Source organism: Micromesistius poutassou (genome assembly GCF_964030765.1).
Source record: "Micromesistius poutassou genome assembly, chromosome: 11".
NCBI classification, from domain to species: Eukaryota; Metazoa; Chordata; class Actinopteri; order Gadiformes; family Gadidae; genus Micromesistius; species Micromesistius poutassou.
In genome coordinates, this window is record NC_140281.1 from 12848129 (window position 1) to 12862770 (window position 14642).

At 49.8% G+C, this 14642-nt stretch overlaps 1 protein-coding gene across 1 annotated transcript in view; it reads left to right on the forward strand.

Moving 5' to 3' along the window:
* Positions 1 to 14121: 14121 nt before the first annotated feature.
* Positions 14122 to 14642, forward strand: part of adarb2 (adenosine deaminase RNA specific B2 (inactive)) — a gene marked incomplete at both ends in the record, with an annotated part of 34153 nt that continues 33632 nt past the window's right edge. The window contains one exon of the mRNA XM_084475188.1: positions 14122 to 14199. Coding sequence (XP_084331314.1) covers positions 14122 to 14199 — 78 coding nt within the window. The remainder of the gene's footprint in view (positions 14200 to 14642) is intronic.

Sequence of the window (14642 nt, forward strand, 5' to 3'; positions counted from 1 at the left end):
TTCCCTTTGTATTTCTCTGTCCTTTTGAATATCACTGTCTTGTCTCCATGGGCTCCTTGTGTGCACTCTGCCCTCTGTGGCCGTCTCCCCTTTCGGATTATCAGCCTGTCTGTCTGTCTCCTTCTATCCGTCTCCCCTTTTTCACTGTCACCCCACTCTGTCTGTCTGTCTATCTGTCTGTCTGTCTTTCTCATGCGCCACTTCCTCCGGCTTCTGGACTGCTGTTGTGTCTGGGCTCCGGAGGTAGTTTTCTGACAGGGGGGATGCTCTGAGGATGAACCCTGCACAGCCATCAAAAGAGCAGAGCTAGAGAGCGAGGGAGGGAGAGAGGAAGAGGGATGGAAGGAGAGGGAGAGAGAGAGGGGGGAGGAGGAAGAGGGATGGAAGGAGGGAGAGAGAGAGCAGAGCAAGGGAAATGGGTGGCGGGATAAAAAGGGAGAAATTCGAATGAGAGGGAGAGATGGAAAGAAAGAGCCGGGGGAGAAAGAGAGGGAGAGTGAGTGAGGGAAAGACAGCGAAGCAGAGCAAGAGCGAGAGATGGCAAAAGAGAGCGAGAGAGACTGAAAGAGAGAGCAGAGAGAGAGACAAAGTGGAAGAAAAAGCAAACAAAGAGAGGGGATAGACAGAGAGATGGCGATCTGTCACATTATGCGGGGCCTTCTCCTCCCAGCTTTGATTGAGAGTGGTGATCCCAAACTGAAGAAGTACTGGAGGAGCTCACCTCTTGTCAGCGTGTTCTCCCGGGCAGACAGGCACGGAGCAATGACAACGTTGGCTACGCTTCACGTGCTCTGACAACCCACACCACCCCTATCCCTCCCCCCCACAACCCCCTCAGCCACAACCCCCTCACCCACCCACCCACTCCACACTCTGACATGCTAGGTGATATCTCACTTGGGTCCCTCCCTATTGTTTTGAAGATAAAGAAAAGGCGTTTAATATTGTTTGTATGTATGCCTGTGTGTGTGTGTGTGTGTGTGTGTGTGTGTGTGTGTGTGTGCATTGACTTGCAGGCACCTGCATGCTCCTGCGTATCGGTGTATATATGTATACGTATTCTTTCCCAGTAGCATTGTGTTGCCATGCATCCGGCGCAGGTGTCCGTGGAATGTGTTGAATTATCTATGTGTGATAACCGCTACATTAAATACTAATACACGGCTCTCTCACACTCTCACTTGGCCACACTATCACTGGGAAACGATGGCTGGCTGTTGTGCATAAACACACAAAAAACGCAACCCAACCACACTGCGCAGCTGCATACTGTGTAGTTGTATGTATGGCTAGGACACATGTGTGCGTAAGTGTACGCACCCTGGCGAACATCTTCATTCAATCTTTTTTTATGATTTGATTTTATTTGCAAGGGAGGGGTACATGTAAATGCTTTTACAGTCCGGCAGGATTGCGTTCTATCTCACCCACTTGACAGATGTTCCAATGTTCCTCCTGCACACACCGAGGTGAGGCCGGTCGCAACGCCGTATTGTGTGCGAATGTGTGTGTCTATGTGTGTATTGAGTGTGAATGTGTGTGGGGGTGGAGGTTGGGGTGGAGGTTGGGGGGCGGGGGCAGCCTCGGAGACTTGTGAACTCGGAGCCACACACATTCATAAAGCGCCCATCTGTGTGAAATATGCATTACTTAATAGCCGGCGCATATGCACATCGCCACGATGGTTGCCTTGTCTCCCCCCCCCCCGTCCTCCATCCCCCCTCCCCCCTCCGCATGTCAGAGAGGCTCTGGCCCTCTTCACCCCCCCCCGAGAGCCCTCCCACTTGACTGTAATGAATTGGCATGTACACGCCGCCTGATTGACACTTCCCAGATGTCTGAAGTGGAGTAAAACGGAGCAAAACGGCTAACCTCCCCCCATCCCCAACCCTTCTCTTTCCCCTTCCTAAAGAGTTTGGCAGACAGCATCATCCTGACGCAGGGCTGATTTAAACTGAAGTCAAGTTATCACTGTTGTCTTGTTTGAGGTCTCTGGGAGCATGCTCTCTCATTTCTCTCTCTCTCTCTCTCTGGCTCTCTCTCTTTTTTTCTCTATCTCGCTCACTTTCTCTCTCGCTTTCTCTGTCTCTCTCTCTCTCGCTCTCTCTCTCTCTCTCTCTCTCTCTCCCTCTCTCTTTGGGCGTTCTAGGCTTTTAAAGGTTGACGTTACATATCAAACAATCGTGACAAACAAGTTTTATTTTTTTTTCTCTAACTCTGGCTTACAGTCCTGGCTTGCTGCTTCCCCCCCCTCAACATCTGTGGTCCTTGCGTGGCTGATGCTAGTGCTTTTGTCTGCACTTTTCCTTCTGATGATTCTCTGCTGTGGCACATGTTGAGATCATTAATTTCCAGGCCAGCCAAAACCACTTCCCACACATGCAAAACATTCCTCCTCACCCCATATCTCTCTCTCTCTCTCTCTCTCTCTCTCTCCCTCTCCTTCTTCCCTTTTCATCTGTGTGTCTCTCACGTATACGCCCACCACCCTTCCCTCCTCCCCCCCCCCCCACACACGTACGCACGCACCTATCCATCTCCCAGGGGTCCAGGTCTGGGTTGCCAAGCGTAATCCCACCGCCTCCCCCGCAGACCTCGGAGTGAATCTAAAGACTCCATGTGGCCGAGGAGCGCGGAGGCGGTGGCGGCGGCGGCGTTAGCTGCCTTGCTATTGTGTTGTGCAGCGTGACAAAAAGGTATTGAGATACGCCATACAAACACATGTCCGTACCTATCTTCATACTGTATACACGAGTGCTTGTATGGAGTGAGGGATGAGGTGGCGATGGAGGGCTTACTCAGTCGGCACATCAGCACATTCCTCTTCTTGTTTCGTTTTTTTTTGATGCACCTACTGCAGCCGTCGTTTCAAAGGCCACGGCGGGTATGAAATATGCAATGGCTTTATTACTTTTACAAAGCATAAAAAAGAATATATATATAAAATATATATATATATAATATAACAGGGGATAATATGCACTGTCCTCCAGCACACTGTTAATTTCTCTGGAGCACTTGATGATCATTGGTTGGAATAGGGGTTGCCGCGCCGCACACAGAGAACTGCTGCTGGTGGGGAAAAAGAGTGAGAGGGGGGGGGGCTTCTGTAACAAGAATCCCAGCCTCCTCGTGCTGCTGCTGCTGCTTTAAAACAAGAGATCCCCAGGGTGAGAGTGAGCGAGGTGGGGGGTGAGGGGGTGTGTAGGGCGGGGGGGTGGGAGTAAAGGGAACGGCAAAGAAGGAAGGAGACGGAGGAGGGAGGGAGGGAGGGGGGGGGGCTGGGGGAGAGATGAGAGTGACACTGGAGGAGCCGATGAGGAGGAAAGACAACGAAGGAGCAAAGGGAGTGAAGCTGCTAAAAGAGGCAGAGAGAGAGAGAGAGAGAGAGAGAGAAAAAGAGGGGGAGAGCGAGTGCAGCTGTGTGTGTGTGTGTGGGTGCGTGTGCGAATGTGCATTTATATATGCATGAATGTGTGCTTGCATGTGGTGGTATCGCGGCTGTGCCAGTGGGTGTATATGTGTGTGTGCTGTGCACATCTCTGCATTCATGCCTGTCTCTGTGTGGTGGAGTGGCTGTGTGTGCCTAGTGGGTGCATGTGTGTGTGTGTGTGTGTGTGTTTCTGTAAAAAAAAAAAAGTCACATGCGTGCATGTGTGTGTGTGTGTGTGTGTGCCGTGGAGTGTTGTTTGATTGGAGTGTCTCGATGCCTTTGTATATTTACACACGTGAGGTATGTGTGTGCGTGCGTGTGTGTGTGTGTGTGTGTGTGCAACCCGCTCACACGATCCCTGTGCGGATGAGTGCCACAGACAGCTCCCTGGCACGGGCCCGACGCCCAGCGGCCATCAGCAGGAGTCCTGCTGGAAGCCCCGCTCAAAGCCCGCTCACCTTCACAGCGGCGGTGGCTGCGCCCGGGCGGCTGGGAGCAGCAGCAGCGGCTGGCACAGCGCATGGTGTTTATCACACAAAAGGGCCGCGATCAAAGAGCGCTGGTATCCGGCCGCAGCGCTTTCATCTGGTTTTCCCCCAGCTGACTGTAGCATCCATGGGAGGAGGGACGAGGGAGGAGGAGGGAGGAGGAGAAGGGATGGAGGAGGAGGAGGAGGAGGAGGGATGGAGGCGGCGGCGGTGTTCTTGCTCTTCTCCTGTAATGCCCCCTGTTGCTCCACCTTCTCCTCTCTCTCTTGCTCTCTCTCACCCCCCTCTCTCTCACTCTCCATCTCTCCCTATCTCTCTCTCTCTCTATTGCTCCCCCCTTTCTCTCTCGATCCCCCATGCTCTCTCTCCCTCTCGTCTCTCTCTCTCATACCTTCCTCGCTCTCCCACATTTTATCACTCCAGATAAGGAGACTCTATTCTAAGATTTCATTTCTAAAGAAACCACTGTCCTTATCGTGGCTGATTTTAGAGAGGTAAAAAAAAGAAAAAGCCCCTTAGATCAGAAGTTCAGCGGTTTCTCTCTTTTGACACGACGTGTCGGAGCCGAATGTAGAAACAGGGAAGTTTCGGTTTCCTGTGTTTCCAGAACACACTATAGGAACAACACGAACAAAAGCGTTCCCGTAATAGGTACAGCAGAACATACCGGTATTCCTCATTCTGAAACTGGAGCAGCGCTCTCCACCTCGTCAATAAGAGGCCTCTGTATTGGTGAAGGCAGGATTCAATTCCAAACGCACCCACTGTGAGCGGGATAGCTCTCTGGGAAAAAAAAAAAAGAAGGGGGAGCTTTGGCTGGTTTATTCTTTTATTCCTCCGCGCAGAAGGCCAGGATGGAATCAGGAGTTTCTATCATCCTCTGGCCCTATTGGATTGGTTTATGATTCAGGTGTGCTCCAGTTGGCACTACTCGAACAATTTATGCCTCTTTTCAATTTGCCCCCGCTCACTGTGGATTGATATGGGCATTAGGATCTCCCCCTATGTAGCGCACTGCCATCTTTTGACATCCCAGCATGCCGCAGTATAAAAAATGCGACCCGGGGAAACGATCTTGCTCCTGGTGGCAAACATCAAACTGCTTCACCTGTAATGAAACATGGAGCCATTTGGCCGAGGCCAGCCCCAGAAACCTGTGTGACTGTCAGAAAAAAAATCTGTCGGTGCCTCCACCTCCGGCTCGCGTGGGGTGCTGGGTGGTGGGTGGTGGTGTACACGTACGGCTGGTGATACTACTACTACTACTACTGCTGCTGCTGCTGCTGCTGCTGCTGCTGTTGTTGCGATCAATCCCAATTTAACAGACCCCGACTCAAAGTCAATCCTTGGGGCAGCCATGAAAGCTGACAGGTGAGAGCTCACTGCCGTCTATTCGCACTCACATCAAAGGCCAGGCAAGCAATCTCTTTGCTTGTGTGGAAGATGAGGACTTTAAAGACAGAACAAAGTGGCTTGAGATGGGGAGGAGGCAAAGCGGACCTGAAGACAAGACATGGCCAAGAGGCCAAATGTGGGGAGGGAGGGAGGGAATATGAAACAGGGTTTCTCCAGCGAGTGAGGAGAATTGCGAGGTGAATTCAGCCTTTGCACGTAACATGAAAGCAATATGTAATATTCCAGTCGTATGTGATTTCATTGAGCTCCAAGCGAGGGCCCCTAGTGGATGAACCGCCTAAGACCAGATCCGGCCGGTGACGAGGATCTTCTTTTTTTCCCTCGCTTCTTTTTCATTACTGCCTCACACGCAATGAGTGTACAATATCCAAAACCCACGGACACACTCACACACACAACCAACCATCACTTTCATTAACCACTACACCGGTCACATGTTGCTTCTCCGTGGCCTGTGTTTGCGAATGATTCACAACGTGCCTCCAAATAAGCAGGTCACACACAGTCCACAGCGATAGTCATAACCAAAACCACTCCCCCCCCCCCCTAAAACTCTGGAAACCCCTCTCTGCCGTCACGGCCTCGTTTCCCTTTAGTTTTTATCATTTACCAGCTGTTGGAAAACTTCACAGTCGGAGGAAGACGTAGGAGCAGACGTCCTTGGAGACCAGGATGGGACGGCTTCGCTGGTTTAGTACGCACAGGGCAGGTGTCTGGCTCCTCTGTGGATTTCAACCTCTAATTAGAATTCAAAAAGAGCCCCAATGAAGGGAGAAAAAGGGGGAAGAAACAGAAAAGCAGTTCCGTTTGATAAACGGTGTTTACCTTTCGTTTTGTCATTTCGGCTCCCTCCAGCTTTTTCCGATTTTCGGGGCCCCGCGCGACTCGGTAGATTTGTATCTGGATCTCTCGGGCGGTGCATGTGCACGTGTATGTGCATGTGCAGATCGTTACACCCGCCTATCACGCAACGCATCTCTGCGCCGGGATGCCGTGAGAATGTTCCCGAGGTGGTGAAATGTAATGAGAGATGTCATGTAAGGATAACCCCAAGTCACCAATGGGAGTGGAAGGAAAAAAATATTTTATGAGCAAATGCTTATAACCAACAGAGATGGAAAGGAGTTCTAATTCTGAGTGTAAATTGATGGTTGAAGGAATTTGCCGAAAAAGGAAATGTGCTTCAAAGGAGGTGTTGCTTAATCAGCTTGTAATTGTTGATTTGTTTTAACTAGCTGCCCGTTGCCAGGGGCGATAGGAGATCTTAACTTTTTAAGGGGGGGGAAGAGAGCACAAGGTCAATATGTAGCTCTGTGGTGTCATATCGGATCCATCTGATTGGTCTGTTTTACAGCCTCTAGTTCTATCTCTGGGTTTCTGTCCAATCATTAAAGGCCTGTATCTCCTGAGCAGGAAGTAAAGATTATGGCCAGTGCAACCATTTAGATCTCTTGCAGATCTCTCCTAATGCTGCCCATCGATTGGTTTTCCCTTTTAAACACAAATGGACAACATGGGGAGTCCAAATGGCCCTTTTCCCAATTACAGGCTTGGGTGGCTTTCAATCCTACTGCAAAAACGCTGTGGCCTTAACTTAGATAACTACTTAGTGGCGTGTGATCCTTCTTTCTCTTACACATGCATACACATACACACACGCAAACACACACACACGCACATGCACACACACAGGCACACATACAGGCACACACACACACACACACAGGCACACACACAGGCACACACACAGGCACACACACATACGCGGGTGGAGATGCCGATGCTTCTGGAAAAATGATTTCGGTAATTTTTATTTGCTTGAATTATACATGTTGCTTAGACATGCTGTAACTTTGTTTTCATTGCATCGGTAATCGGATGGAAGCTTAAATGAACGATAATTCCACGCACTTCGCATTCCCCCTAATAGACAGATAGATAGAATAATATGTCGCGAGATGAGAAACAACTCTGCAACAGAGACGAGCACCACATGTTTAAATGCAAAGCGTATTCCATCCCCTCCCCTTGTGAATCCCATTCTTTTAATATTCACAATTAAAATAAGCTAGGAAAACCATGACCTGGCTTTGCGGCGCGGCACCCGAGCTGCCTCCAAACGTAGCCCTGAAAATGAGCTCTGCTTAATCTCCCGTGATGAGCCACTGCAACGGCATCCAGAGAAGGGATGAGCAGGGGGGATAGAAGGGCTGACAGGAGACGGGGAGAGGAGCACAGTGAGCCGAGGACGGGGTGAGCGTCGGAGACGGGGGAGGAGGGGGAGACAGGAAGGGAGACAGAGGAGAGGATGGGAGCAAGGAGAGGAGAGGAGGGAGAGCCAGGAGGACAGAGAGGAGAGGATAGGAGCCAGGAGAGGAGGGGGAGAGAGAAGAGGAGGAGAGACGGGAAAGGGGGAGAGAGAGGAGAGGATCAGAGCAAAGAGAGGAGTGGAGGGAGAGAGAGATGAGGGTGAGAGAGTAGCAGCGGGGTGAGGAGCATGGAGAGGGGATCAGGGGGGAGAGAGAGAGGGAGAGTGGAGCGAGGGCGGCTGTCAACAAGCTCTTATGGTGAACAGATGTGGGGGAACTCCCTCTCTACTCCTTTGCCTGCAGCCATGCATACATACACACCCACCCACGCAAGCCCCTCACCCTCTCAACACACGTGCATGCACATATGCGCTCCTGGCCGCACACGCATACACAAACCCATGCATCATTGATCATATATGCACGTACACTCACTCAAACACCCACATCAAGCCACAGGAACAGAAATGTATCCCCATGCTCATGTGTGCACACAAACACACACTAACATGCACGCACACACACACACACACGTACTCCCAGAAAGAGACACATGTAGAACAGAACAGAAATGCATACCCTTTCACACATAAACACGCACACGCACACACACACACACATACCACCGCCCCCGCACACAAACGCACCCACATTCTCCCACTCACACAGAGACGGAGCAGAAAGTGCAAAACAATCATTTGGAGTAAATTCCTGGGATGTCTCGCATGGTTGCGGCCGAAAATCGGAGCACTCCAAACTAAGATGTCAAGATAAACACTCTCTCCCACCGCAACCTCCTCACTACGCTCCCCGCATCAGTTTGCTACTCTTCTGCCCCTGTGGACAGTGAGGTATCACAGGGCTACGGCCGTGGTGGGCCCCCCTCATTTATGTTGCCATCCCCACACTGGATCGCACACCCAGCTCAGCCTTTGACGCAGGAAGCGGTCATAAAACACCGGCGCTCCCCGTGCACTCTTAGAGAGCCATAGAGCCGCTCGATGGTGGGCAGTACATTAGCGGGCCGGACCGGTTACCTCTTTACCCTGGGCGATCGACACCGGGCGTTTGTCTTCATGGTAGAGAGAGAGAGAGAGAGAGAGAGAGAGAGAGAGAGAGAGAGAGAGAGAGAGAGGCCCTTACGTAACACTGACACTGCTGAGTGGTCAGATTCCTTTCGTCACAGCTAGTAGTTCCACGGGGAAAAAAGGTGAATGTAATCAGAACTAACGAGGCTGTGTGTGTGTGTGTGTGTGTGTGTGTGTGTGTGTGTTCAGGGTGGATATGTGGCCTTTCCGATTTCGACTTTCCCTTCACTTGACTAAGGAGCGTGTCGCTTGCTCTAGATCTCCCTCTCTCTTTCTCTCTCTCACACACTCACACACTCTCACTGTTTCCTCCCTTCTCTCCCCCGCTCCCTCTTTCCAGTCCTCCCTCTCCCTCTATGTATACAAACTACACCAATATATAACTAATGTATATATATATTTTACACAGACAGTGACAGGAATCCATACAAGAAGGGAGATTAGGCCCAGTAGCCACTGGGTGTCCAGCAGCAGCAGTAGTAGTATCATTAGCCTGTGATGTGCGGTATGTAAACATGGGGTCAATAGACCCCTCTACCTCTCAGCGTTAGCAAGACATTAACCTCTTCATGGTACCTAGTGCGAGCGCCTGCACTCCTCCTGATTATCCATCCGTGTCATCGACATTCGCTCGCCTTGCAAAGCGTTATCAGTTACCACCCCCCCCCCCCCCCCCCCCCGACCCCCCAGCTGTGGATTAGCTACAGAAGATTTCATTATCTTTCGATTTAAACCACCTTGATTACTCCGTATTGGTGTGAACACCTCATTTTCCCGCCATAATCTAATTCAATATCGTCTCATTTAGCGGACTGATGGAATAATAACGGCGGTAATAATCCGCTCTCTTTAGCTTCAGTGGCGAGTGCCGTGTTTTAGACGCTGCCGTGGCACAAGACAGCCAGCCGCCTTCATTCTCCATGTCGGTGCTGGTGGGGGGGGGGTTAGAGGTGGAACATGGCCCGGGCGAGCCAGCACAGGTTGCATACCGAACAAGGCAGAGACGGCAGAACAAGGAGGGGAGCGAGGTCCTGGCCTGACCTGGGAAAAAAAGAGAAGACAAGAAAAGCAAAGGAGTCCAATGACTTGTTTGCCTCGGGCGACTCGGCTCTCTGTGAGAAAGACCGGCTGAAGGAATGTAAACATGTCTTGGTTCTCCTTTAGATTGGGCTGTAATCTGTAATCTAAAGGGGCTGCTGCCGCCGCACGGATCAGCCTCGTTGACGACCGACGCGTTCCCCTTGAATGGAGTTCAGTGTTTCCACTGCATGCATCCAGCTGTGGCGCTGCACCACCAGTGGATTACTCGTTCCACTGTATCATTCATGCAAAACAAGTATGGTTCCATGTGTATTAATCAAATGCTATTTGTTCACATCATGTGTGGCCCCTACTGCACCCCTTCAATTGTTACATTGTCATTGGAGAAATAATGTGGAACAATACTGACAGCAAAATAGTATTCTGCTATAGAAGAATAAAACATGCATGATGATCCTGTAGGTGGCATTAGCTCATGGATGGCTTTGGACTAGGAGGCATGAAGAGAACAAGGGACTTAATAACGAGGTAGCCTACATGTTTGAGAAGTTACAGTGTTATGAAACCCAGGCGATGGACCGTCTACATATTGCAGACTGAGAACTGTGTTTGTGCTAACGTTAATGCCAGAGACGCTTAGCATGCGCACATAGTGCACGCGCATGCTGTTTCTTGAAATGTTATTTTGTCGTACCACTGTGTGAGACCGCTCTGTTGGAATGCAGCCGAGTCCCACTAGATTCAGTGATCACCCTACAACCTCCCTGCGCCTGCGCACATCAGCACAGTGCACAGCACACACACACACCCACACACCTCAGCACCGTGCACTGCACACACACACACACACCCACACACACACACACACACACACACCTCAGCACCGTGCACCGCACACACACACACACCTCAGCACCGTGCACCGCACACACACACACACCTCAGCACCGTGCACTGCACACACACACACACACACACACACACACACACCTCAGTACCGTACACCGCACACACACACACACACACACACACACACACACACACACACACACACACACACCTCAGCACCGTGCACTGCACACACACACACACACACACACACACACACACACACACCTCAGTACCGTACACCGCACACACACACACACACACACACACCTCAGCACCGTGCACTGCACACACACACACACACACACACACCTCAATACTGTGGACCTCACACACACACACACCGGACACACACACGCCTCAGCACCGTGCACCTCACACACACACACACACACCTCAGCACCGTGCACCTCACACACACACACACACACACATACACACACACACACACACACACACACACACACACACCTCAGCACCGTGCACCGCACACACACACACACACACACACACACACACCTCAGCACCATGCACTGCACACACACACACACACACACACACACACACACACCTCAATACTGTGGACCTCACACACACACACACACACACACACACACACACACACACCGGACACACACACGCCTCAGCACCGTGCACCTCACACACACACACACACACCTCAGCACCGTGCCCCTCACACACAAACACTCACACACACACACACACACACACACCTCAGCCCCTGCTGGCAACATCGAAGGGGGAAACACTGGGTATAAAATAGACTATTGTTTGAGAATAAAATGTTGTGTTTTTTTACTCTATATCAAAGCACTGGTTTGAGAGTTCAAACCTGTCGCTCCTCATTCTTCTCCTGCTGCCTGTCGTCTCGTTGCTCTCTAAAATTGGATTCTAAAAAATGACCAAAAGCTGTTTTTCCAACAAGAAACAATTCCTCATTCGTGTCAGCCAGAGTTAAAGGGCGACATAAAGGCACACACTTGTTCCGCTGTGAGGCACCCACCGCGAGGAGGGGAGCCGTCACCTCTCCTTCCACAGGTGGACACCAAAGGTGACTGTCCATCAGCACCCAGGCTGCTGCTTTTATTGTTTTTTTCTTACTCTAACTTCTGCCAGCACCCGCCGGTCGTAGAAACCTCTGGGTTGGAGATAAACCTGTGTCCACGGGGGTCAATCAGTCACCGCTTTGACAGCTCGACCCATCAGTCCGGTTCCACCCAGCTCCCCTCCCACCCAGCCCTCAGGGCCTGGGAGTTTTTACCGATCACCCCTGCCGAGGCTGTTTGTAGAGCTGTTTACCTGTTGTTCGATACCCGCTTGTGAATTTGAATAAGGTCTTTTGATTAGTCGAACCCCATGAAAGCATCGATTTTATTTGCATGATTGCATCGATTTGATGGCGGGTTTCCCGGATAGCCATTATGTATTTTATTTATTAAAATAAAACAACATGGCTCAGTGAATGTTATTTTCTAGAGCCCTGGTAATAGGCGCCACTCCCGCAGTTGAAACAGGTTCATATTTGTGCAGGATAAATATTTAATTGCCATATAAAACCCAATCGGTGCAACTGTAAATCACCCGGAGACACTTTTAACACTAGCGGCCGCTTCCTGTTTTGTGGAAAGGTATTTACAGCGTTTTTTAGAGGGACTTAAGCGCGGTTGATATTCACAAAGTAACGTAAACACATTAATTTACACACAGCCCACCTCATATAGGCTAGCTCTTGTGTATAGTGACCCATAAAAAGATAGGGTCTGTTGAACTGTAGTTCATACAAAGTAATTCTTTAATAGGAGACGGCTTGAGAAACAGAAATAAAAACAATAGCTGTGCTTTAACCAAACCGACCTCCCTCCCCTCTTTCTCCCTCCCTCCCTCCCCTTACTTGTTTCACTCCCCCTTCATGTTCTGCGTTCGGCTCCAACACTGTCCCGGTCTCTCTCTCCATGTTGTTTCTGGTGGGTTGTGAGCCCTCAAAGTGAGCACTATGAAGAATTACCCGCCACAGATTTAATCAAATGAGAGAGAGAGAGAGAGAGAGGGGGGGAGAAAAAACACAGAAAACACGAAAGAGGAACTGATTTCTTATCTTTCTAAGATGCTACCCCACCCCCCCCCCCCCCCACCCCCCCCACCACCACCTTCTTTTTCCCCAGGAAACACACAGCCTACATTACCCGTCATTTGATTACCGCGAGTAAAAATGGATCCAGAGCGGCAGACACTCCCGCCTCAGGAGGCCTGACTTGCACATTGAAATCCAATTGAAAAGCTGTACCTTATATATTTGTTTAAGATTTGGAAATAATTAACTGGGGTAAAAGCTGTTATGGCAACCGCAATAGGATTAAATGGGACATTACAATGTATTTTTTTTTGGGGGGGGGGGTCTTTTTCGAAGTGATCTTAGGATGAGGGAATCTTTTCTTCTCTTTTTTTTTTACGGCCACTTTTCTTTTTAATACCGTCATTGAAAATGGGAATCTCAATGCTTTTGATTTATAGGGGAGAAGGGCTCGACCATTTGATCTGGTGCTTAGCCTGCATGACTGTGTGTGTGTGTGTGTGTGTGTGTGTGTGTGTGTGTGTGTGTGTGCATGACTGTGTGTGTGTGTGTGTGTGTGTGTGCGTGTGTGTGTGTGTGTGTGTGTGTGTGTGTGTGTGCGTGCGTGCGTGCATCCTTCATCCATACACACTCGCACGCACGCTCTCTCTCTCTCTCTCTATCTGCTCTGTGCTCAGGGCAGAGAGACGCCAGCAGATGTGATCCTATGATTCTCCTGCTCTGGAGAACATGTGTTTGCTCTGAGGGGTAACATATGGATCAGACACATGTAACACACACACAACAAATATGATAACACTTTGCCCGGGTCACCGAAGGTCACGTGGAAGCTCAGCCATCTTGTTCTGCATGAACTACTTGCTGAGGCATTACCTTAGCAAGAGAGAAGCTGTTTGTTTGTTTGTTTGTTTGTCTGTCTCAGTGTGGTTGTAGTTGGTACGTATTACGCATGGACATTATGTACATATATTAAGTTATGTGGAGCAATGTGTCACGTACATATTTTGGTACAATCACACCTCACTTTTGTCAGCACAGTGAGCACAGTGACACACACACACACACACACACACACACACAGATACACCCTTGTTGTTACAAACACCAAGATATATTTGCATACACAAATGTGAAGGAATAAGCAAACACTCACACACACACACACACACACACGCACACACATTTTATATTCAGAAATTGGTTGAGGCTTTCCTTTGTTTTGAGTCTTTTCTTAACGTTCGCCGCCAAACTCAACAACCCTTGGCCGTCATTGGCCAAAGGTAGATCATAATTGCAAATCACAAGGTTAACTGGAGGCTTTTGTACTCCAAAGTGCCGGGATTCAGGCTCATTCTTCCATAAGGACATGATCGACTCCCATCACCCGTCATTAACCGTGCAGGTCCTTTTGCCAGCGCAGCGCTCCGAGTGTAGCAATTATCATGTAAGACCCCCATGGATTCGGTCACTTCAAGTACTGGGGGGGGGGGGGGGGGTGTTCAGAGGACACAGGGGAATTGACATGAGTTGTTATGCTACATGGTTATTCCTATCGTGAAACCCAACAGATGACAATGCCATTATTTTGCTGCTAAATTATATACCTACTTATCTCTGTGTATTCCCCTATCCATCTATCTCTCAGCCTTTCTATCGCTCCATCTCTCTATATATCTATCTGCCCATCTTTAATATCTGTCTCTCTGTCTGATACCAACTCACAGGACAGACGGACATATCAATCGATGGGGAGATCAATGAATATATATTTGACAGGAGAGATCCAGATCAAGCCATATGAAATGAAATATCTATCCCCACACAGTGTACTGTGTCAACATATGACATGGCACGCAATAAGGAGCTCATCTCCTCCTCCCCCAAAAA